The sequence below is a fragment of the Rhinoderma darwinii genome, chromosome 6 (genome assembly GCF_050947455.1).
Source record: "Rhinoderma darwinii isolate aRhiDar2 chromosome 6, aRhiDar2.hap1, whole genome shotgun sequence".
NCBI classification, from domain to species: Eukaryota; Metazoa; Chordata; class Amphibia; order Anura; family Rhinodermatidae; genus Rhinoderma; species Rhinoderma darwinii.
The window spans coordinates 140,532,122-140,541,599 of record NC_134692.1 but is presented as its reverse complement, the minus strand read 5'-3'; the positions used below and the strand labels follow the sequence as shown (position 1 = coordinate 140,541,599).

Here is a 9,478-nt window from a genome sequence, read left to right as displayed (position 1 = left end):
GAGTCTTCCTGCTGAGATGACCGCGAGCCAGCCAACCAGTCCACAATGGCCGTATTGTCTAAAGTAACCCGCCCACCGGAGGAGATGGACAAGTCTGGCTTGCTGATACTACTACGAGCAGGCACATGGATGCTGCTACTAGTGGAACTGGGCACATGTCTTGTGCCACAAATGCTGCTACTGGGTCTGGCACCAACAGATCCAACATTTGGACTGGAAGAGGAGACGGCATGGGTGTTTCTTCCTCTACCCCGTCCTTTCACAACCTTTTTTTTCCCAGACATTTCAGAGCCCCTTCTAAAAGCGTATTCACACACGGACACTGGCTTGGCAAATGGCAATGAATGAGAATTTCAATCAGCCTCGCTGCAGTGCACTCAGGGAATGCTGGGCCTTGTAGTACTACTAGGCTGCCTGTATGGCAAGTTGGATTGTTATTCCTGTTAATAACGGCCAGGGATGAGCCACTTTTAAAAGCGTATTCACACACGGACACTGGCTTGGCAAATGGCAATGAATGAGAATTTCAATCAGCCTCGCTGCAGTGCACTCAGGGAATGCTGGGCCTTGTAGTACTACTACTACCACTACTACAAAGGCTGCCTGTATTGCAAGTTGGATGCAATGGGGATGAGCCCCTTATAAAAGCGTATTCACACACTGGCTGAGTAGTGAGTAGTGGATGAGCCCCTTCGATTTCTGAATTCCTGCCTTTTAGATTCCTAAAGCTTTCCCTTACTGCACAGAGACGCTATCCCTACAGCTCCTGTCTGTAAAATGGCCGCTGAGCTCCGTGCATAGACTTTTATTGCAGGCTTGAGCCCGCCCCTATGCTGCCTCCCGATTGGCTGGGAGAGCCGTTTTCAAGGCATTATGGGGTAGCCTGATGTCAGGTGATCTTCTGTAATCCTCCATTTTAGATGTAACATGTGGCAGGCGCCAAAATGTAGCCGGGTTCGGTCAAAACGGGTTCGGCCGAACCCGGTAAAGTTCGGATTCGCTGCGAACCGAACTTTTCCTGAAGTTCGGACCGAAACCGGGTTCGGTTGTCCCGGTTCGCTCATCTCTATACCTCTATCATATGTACACCATTGGTTGGGTCCCAAAGAGCCCGGCCCAACCCAGCTGTCAACTGATAGGTAAGTATATGTCCTGAATCAACCCATAAGAAATAGTCCCTAGTTGGCTCCAAAGTCAGCGGGGGTCTGGAACCCGCACCTATCATACATTAATGGCATATCCACAATGTCTATGATGGGAATCGCCCTTTAAGACTTTGCCTTATCTTTTTGGAGACTAAAAAATAAGACGTGACCATTGGGTTTTTCTTTTTGTTTTATTATGAACAAGCAAAACTAAAAGTCATACTCAAGATACTTTCAAATGTATATCCCGGAGGATGGACAACCACAGTGGCCGATGCCACCGTCATGTCCCAAGTATCTACAAACCCAACATTGATCCCTTGGAAAACCTCCCTTAACACCAGATATTGAGTGTAGCCATGAAAGTCTCCCTGCATCTCCACCGGAGAAAAGATTTCTCTCGTATTTTCCGACTTGATGATGACCTTGGTGTCGGGACTTCTGATAAACAGGCGCTCGACAGCTCTCCGGATATTGAAAGCCCGTTTAATGAAAACCTTAATTGGGAAATGTCTGAAGTGTTGACCCATTGTAATAACAAAAATAGTGTTCTTCCCCCCGGCACGCTGGTCAATCTGGCGACTGGTGTACATGTCCTCCTTGAAGTAGTAGAATGAAGGATGTTCTAAAGGGAACCCATGCCTCTTATAAGAGACATAGATATCTTTCTCCATATTTATGGCTTCCAGTGCTTTGTGCCACTCCGACCATCCACCTCCGTGGTACCGGAAATAGTTCACGACTGATAGAGATAGACAAACAAAATATGATTAATATGGCTGCAGATGATAAAGTGTTACGAGTACTGCCAAGTCCCGGAATTTAGCCTTGGACTGAAGACTGGTTACTACGGACACTCTGCCTGACAACTGCATATAAAAAACTGTGGTTGTTAGGCATTCTTTTCCTAGCAACCAGATTGTCAGACGTGACCCAGCTATTCAGATCTGTGCGGTACTGGCACCATGGTTACAGCAGAGAATAGGAAAGGAGCTTGGCGGCAGTAAAGTGATGCCAATCCCCATTACAACCTGCATTATTAATCAGATTTTTCTATACATATATTTAACCATAGTTCCCAACAGTCTTTTTTCAATCGTTTTTTATTTTTTGGGGACTGTCCTGGATACAGGACCACAGAGAGGCGTCAATTAAGAAGATTTGCATGAACGGGAGTTTCTATGTGGTTTGGGGCATTTGGACAGAGCAAGTGTAAAGCTTAACTTTTGGAATTCGAATTCGGGCATATGAATGTAAAGAAAAGTTTGAGTAGACGTCTTACTCTTGATGCCCTCGGTGAAGTGCATCATGTACTGGCGTAACGTGGAATCTCCGATGAGGAAGAGGTTCTTCCCCTGCAAACATTTGATGAAGTCGTCCCCCGTTTTATAGACAGTCATGTTACAGTAGACGGGATTCCAGACTTTGTTGTAGAAGTATCCACTCGGGAGAGGGGAGCTCATTCCAGTCTCGCATTTTGGCTTCGGGGCTTCCGTTTCATCTGGGAAAAAGACAAGATCAAGATCATTAAAATATCATTAGTACCTTTTCCTTAAAGGGGTTGTCCACTTTGGATAATCCCTTTTAGTTAGAAGGATCCGTGACTATAAGCTGATCACAGGCAGGTGGGACCCAGTAACAAATGTACAATTCTCCCACAGTGCCACCACAGGTGAAATAAAGCATTACATGGTGCCCAATGAAGTCAAATGGCAGTCCTTGTGATGTACGGACATACTGGGTCCTCCAAAGACGGTCTTTGTAGCCTCTGTTAGCTCTGGCTGGAGGGTACCGAGTTTGGAACCCCCTCATATTCATTCCCTCATTAGATATTTGAAAATTGGTTTTCTAAACCAGACGTCTACTTTAATATAATGCAGAAGTAACTGCACCAACTAAACTGCACAGACTCAAAGGCTCCTATTTTTTGCAATTGCCCCCTCACCCGGAAAAAAATATTTTACTAACACGTTTACAATGTGTTCACAGGAAGATAGCAGTGTACTGATAGTATATAATTTTTGCAGAAACAAGACTATTAAAAAAACTTGTAAAAATTTACATAACTGTAGTGAGAGAAATCCGGTCTCCTAATGATATTTACTTTGACTTGACTTTCAATAAAGTCGTCACACCCCGAAACTGTAAAGATATATTTTAGCTGTGGAGTGGAATCTTTTTCACAATACATTGTATCATTGCTCATCACTCTATAGCCATTGTAGATTCATTAATATTAAGTATCAGTGTGCAGCAAATCTTGAAGGGGTATGAATACTTTTGCAACCTTTGTTTTATTGCTCCAATGTATGCGAAATAAAAAATGATGCAACTTTGCAAATAATTTGGATTAAAAAAAATCAACCGTTTTGTGTATACAGCTCCTATACAGACCTCTGTGTGTCCATGGTTACATAATACAATCAAACCCTGTGTGTAGTCTAATTCGGCAATCATATGCCAACACAACAAAACGTTGTGCTCGGCTTCTAACAATTTGCAAAGGACTAATCCCAATAAAAACCCCAAAGGCACTTGTTGAAAACCACCGGAAGTGCCCTCTATAGGTCAGGGGGGAAACCAAGGAATCTATATTAGGGACCATTAGGGTCTGTATACATATCCGCCGATACAGCTTCCTCATTACATCCCACCGGGATCGTCCACAGAAGAGTGTTGTACACAAGATTGTAGGCTTAGTCTACGCTGGAGTCCAACAAGTGGTCAAGATCTATGATAGATGGAGGAGAATTAGGTGAGTTGGGCATTAATGTATCTCCCCTTGTGTCATGTAAAACAAATTCTGATTATTTCTGGGTCCTGGTGTTGGGAGTAGTACTGGTTCTAAAGATGTAGACCAACCAAAGTAATAGAGTCATCTTAATTAAGGTAATACATCTCATCCATGCTATCAAATATGAAGACCATAAGTAAAAGGGGTTGTCCAGGGTTAAAAAGAAAGGGGCTTATTTCCAGGAACAGCGCCACCTTGTCCATGGGCTGTGTCTGGTATTGCATCTCAACCCATTAGCTTTAATGAGGCTGAACTGCAATACCAGACACAGCCCATGAAAAAACGTGATACTGTTTCTGGAAAAAATGTAGACCCTTTTAGTCTACCTGTGGACAACCCGTTTAAGGTCTTCTGTAAAGATTTTTGTGAAGTGGAGAACAGGTATCTGGGAGAAAGTTTCATTCCATCCTCCATTTAAAAAGGTTCTCCACTTTGGACCATCCCTACTTGTTAAAAGGGACCCTTGACAATAAGCAGATCACAAAGTGTCCTCCTGCTGGGAACCCCAGCGATCATCTGGGGAAACCTGGCAGTAAGTGTTCTGTTTCCCTGCAGCACCACCACAGGGCAAATGAAGTATTACACAGTTCATATCAATGTGTTGTCTGTGTAATACAGGACAGGACTGCTCCTCCTGAAAGGGAGATGCTCTTTATAACCACTCTCTGCTCTGGCCAAGAGATGAGGATCCTGAGCAGAGGACCCTCCTCTATATACCCAGAATACCCTAATAGGGTTTATGCCAATCGGTTTTCTTGATAACCCCTTCAAAATAAAAATTTAATTCTACCTATTTGATAAAAACCCCAATCCCTCTTTAGGGAGGTGTAGATGTTTATTAGATGTAGTGCAGTCAGAAATCTGTTTATCCTGCATATTTCAGGTCTTTTTTTTCTTCCCTCAGCTGATTTGCCCTTCTTGCCGATAGGACGGACTATTCCGGAAGTGATATAACAGCTTTGTGCCAGTTCTATGCCAATCATATGTGTCTCTCTGCGGCTCACCTCCCCTCTCACGGCAGGCAGCTTTTATACAATGAGCAAGAGAAACTGCAGCCGCATCCCCCTCCTCCCTGTCCACTATTCACTGTTTTACACTAGATGGATTTTTTGAAGACTGAGGAGGTTTCTTGTTAATATCTATGAATCTATTAATCTATGAATGTCTGGTCAGGACTGATTCAATGACTGCTGATGTGGCACAAATTAAATATCAGTTTAATGTTATTATCACTTCTGTATTATTTTCTTATAAAAAAGGAATCACGAAAACTTACTTCCACATTTGGTAACTGTTATGGCATCAAATGTTAGGGGAATTTCAACAGCAATATTTGGTCTTCAAACATAAGACAGAAAAAGGTTAGATTTTATACATAGTCATATAATACGTAGTCAATCAATGACAAATCCGGTCTGTTTCATTCTGCAGTGTAGAATATAAAATCTCTTGCAACTTGGAAACAATCAACAAGCAGGTCAGCTGCTGTTGTTTTTTGTTGTTTGTTCTTTCCTTGTTCTAATTATGGTTTATATGAATCCCCATGACAGTTTCCAGATCCCAAGTATCATTCAGAGATTTTTTTTTTACTAAGTGAATGCTGCTAGAGTTTACATTTGGTGGTATAATTGTATTCATGATTTTGTTTTATACATTGAGATAAGACAATAACATCATCCAATATACATGATGTCCTATGCTTCTCGTAGCTGAGAGTTTGTTACAATGATATTAAGTACTGGACTCCTAGACTCTAGACTGATACATTTTTACCTGCACTGATACATTGTAACAAACTATCAGGACAGGAGAACTATTTGTTTTTCTGATGTGTTCAGCTCACAGAGCATTGTCAGGACTAGATACAATTGTAGCAAACCCTCAGCTATCTGTATGACTTTTCAGTCTCCCACACATTAGATTCTCATTGGTGGATCATACTGTTTCCGGCAGTATCCACTGACACTGTATAATGCTGCCAGAAACCCTTGGATATCAGAACACAGAGGCAATTAGATTGACGATGTGTGTTTTTCACAGTCCATTCTGTTGTTACCGCTCCAATGTAAACAGTAGTAGAGGCGTCTGACAGATAATCTACATTACAGTCTCTATCAGGATTATCATGATGATCCGGCTAAAGCAGATATTCCTGCTAATGGGCGTATTAAACGGGACAATTGCAACAACATCTAAATAGGATCAAAATTCTGTACTGACTAATCTGCTAATATATCTTTATAGTGATAAAAAGTAAATGTTTCTGATAAAAAGCTCCAAATTCCCTGCATAGACCTATAATTAACAGATAAAATTCTGTCTAACTGCAGTCACCACCAGGGGGAGCTGAGGAGGTTACTGCATACAGATTTATTATTGGACTCCCCCTAGTGGTGACTGCAGGTCAACAGAACTTTATCAGTTAACTTTATGTCTATGCAGGAAATTTGGAGCTCCGTATCAGAAAAAAAGAGCTCTGACCCCCTATAAAGATATTTATTAAACTAATCAACACGGAATGTTGGACCTAAAAATGGTGTTAGAAAGTGGAGATTTACTACACAAGACATCAGGAACACGGTCGCCTAATTAAAATATATGGCACATTGTCTTGACAGTTCAATAAAGTTGACGTTTGGCCGCACTCCATTCAAGTTCTCCCCCTATAAGGAACTGGTAGATCTTTTTACTACTTAATTCTGCATTGATTTAAGAAGTTTTTGGATATTTTTTTTACCCCACCATTAATGAGTATAGAAGAATGGACATCATACCTCTGAAACATGTATCTCTCCGCAGGAGTAAGATATGATATATGATGCTCGTAGCCCCTCATTTGTTTTAGACTCTCACAAGTGAAGTTGGGAACTTTGTAGCAGTAGTAGGCCTCCTCGTATCGTAGGTCCTTATAGTCACACATCTCCGTATCCTCTTCTTCGTTGAGTTCAAAACCACATTTACTCACGGCTTCTTTACCAAACTTTTCAAATTTGCCCTCAAAACTAATAACTCCTAAGCTCGAATGTCTGGCTCGCCACAAAGCAGCCACTCCTTCACTTGGGTGGAACAGCAGGATGTTGACGTTGGCTTTGCCCGCCCAGTACAATGGAAAGCGGACATGGTAGGACCCATTATTGAAGTCTTTAACAATTCCCGACACAGCAGCTCCAAGTTCTTTCGAGAACAGTCTAGGTCTTATGAAGTCTCCTCCATAGGTCTTCCTGTTGCCCAAGTGATCGAACATGTCAACCTGCACCACGAAGTCTTCTCCAACACAATAGGTCTCCCGGGGGATAAAAATGGAGACCTTACTGTGTCCCCCACTTGTGGTTGTGTTCAAGTACTTGAATGTGACATTGGGGATGAGTTTTTCAAGTTTGTGATACATTGCGTCGATCTTTTCCTGGAGCTCGGTCTTAGGTGGAGTCCCAAGATATTCGTCATCCTCAAATGGTAGAAGACATTTTTGAAAAACGTGCTTAAATGAGTTCTGAAGTTGATGGGGCGGTAAAATAATAAGAAACATTTATTATCCACACATTTTTGGATGACATAGTAGCTAAAACAAAAAAAAACAAAAAAACACTTTTTATTTTATCATTTTAGCTTATTTGTGTCCAGATAAGTCGTTCCATTGTACAATCTGCATATATCATTCCTAGAGATTCCCAACTCAAATGTGGACCTATGCAGAAGAGATCTTGGGGTTGATCACCACTGACCAATACAAGTGCCCCCCCAAATACCCCCAAATAGCGAAATCTGGGTTCCACTGCCCCAAAGAGTTGGTGCTCGTGCAATGACCCCTCTCTTGAGACATGGAAAAGGACTAAAGTGACAGGCCATCTGCTGCTTAGTCCCAGAACTTGTCCCTATTTTCTCCACAATGGTATACACATAATGGAGTAGGGGGGGGACCTCTCTTTTTTTCTGACTTCTGTGTTAGTTTATCAGGGAGGTCGGCACCCAGATATCTTCCTATGCAAATGAGACAGCCAGGAAGCCCAGATAAGAGGGTGTCTCAGTTATTCTTAAAATTAGTCGAATCTATGACAGAAGAGTTGCTCTTTTCTGCTATTGGTTACGAAGTTGCACGTGTCAAGTAAACGCCCTATTACACGGGCCAATTATCAGGCAATCCCTCAATCATCCGCTGATCGTATTGTTTTAAAAAAGTAAAATATTATCGTTGTCGGCAGCACATCTTGGTGTGTAAACAGGGAGACGCACTGCCGACATGATAATAATATATGGGGACAAGCGATCAAAGTAACGAGCACTCGCCCCCACTCGCTGATTCATTTCAGAATATATCTGTATAGCAGTCGGCGCTCAGTTTTTTTTTCCTGCATACTCCAAATCCCCCACATAGACATAGTGTCACATAATAAAATGCTGTCTGCCTGTAGACACCAATAGGGGGAGCTCAGGAGCGTGTACTGCCTAAAGATTTATTATTGAATCAATGTATACAAGTATGCAGTGAGCGCCCTCTAGTGGGGCTGACAGATGGCCATCGTTTTAAGATTTACCTCTATATCAATGCAGGGGATTTGGAGCACTGTATCGGATAGATGGAGCTCTGACCACTATAAATGTTTATTAAGGAATTAATCAGCGCAGATTTTAAGATTTACATTCTGTGTCCCGTTAATAGATAAATAAAGATCATGGTTCCTCACCTGAAATGCGTTCTTGTACCATGTGAAGCTCACAAACAATATGACGGCAATGAGTAATGGAAGGAAATTTCTGCGCATGGTCGTAGCTTTATACACAGACATCCCCCTGTGGAAATAACAAATGGATATACAGATATTATGGAAATCTGATTATAGGCTGAAGACCCTTATTACAGCCGCAACCCCCGGACCCCGGCACCTCTACTGAACCAAACCAGGATTCTCTAGTGATCGACGTTCAGTTCAGAAGCACCAGCTATAAATCCGTTATACAATTGTCAATGTCAGCGAGCTGGGCCCTATATCTAATCCTATCATGTGTGATACTGTCTGCTGAGCCCTGTATCTAATCCCATCATGCGTGATACCGTCTGCTGGGCCTTGTATCTAATCCTATCCATAGCTATAGGGTCGTAGTGCTATAGATATGCTGTCTCCTATATACACATATACATACACAAAAAAAATGTGGGCGGACACATATGTATTGGGACTATTTCCCCTGATATTTTAGGTCTTTAGTGACGCCCCGGCTGCTAGTGCTGAATTGTTGGCTCACTTAGGAGACCCAGCGATGCAGCTGAAAGCTGCGGGCCGGCGGCCATGAGATGAAGTTTGGGGGGGACCCAAGAAGAACCTTTACATTGGGGCCCATGAGCCTTTAGCTACGCCCCTGATTCTCGGCCCTTCTGTAGTGAGCGTTACAATGGGTTGTATGCTGAGAGGACCTCACAGGAGTCCGTACATTGTAGGTATTTCAGCACAGGATAGGATACAATGTATGGGCTGCAAGGAGACCCGCAACGGATCCCAGACTCAACCCACACCTTACCTGCAATCAGCCGGTCTTCACCAAA

At 42.6% G+C, this 9,478-nt stretch overlaps 1 protein-coding gene across 1 annotated transcript; it reads right to left on the bottom strand.

Annotated features, from left to right (window-relative positions):
- Positions 1 to 1,339: 1,339 nt before the first annotated feature.
- LOC142656530 (NXPE family member 4-like) lies at positions 1,340 to 8,723 on the bottom strand. The gene is made up of 5 exons (XM_075831459.1): positions 8,622 to 8,723; positions 6,714 to 7,429; positions 5,216 to 5,277; positions 2,428 to 2,646; positions 1,340 to 1,887 (listed from the first exon to the last, which is right to left on the bottom strand). Exons 1-5 carry the CDS (start codon positions 8,721 to 8,723, stop codon positions 1,340 to 1,342), a joined length of 1,647 nt encoding a protein of 548 aa, XP_075687574.1.
- Between the last annotated feature and the right edge of the window lie 755 nt (positions 8,724 to 9,478).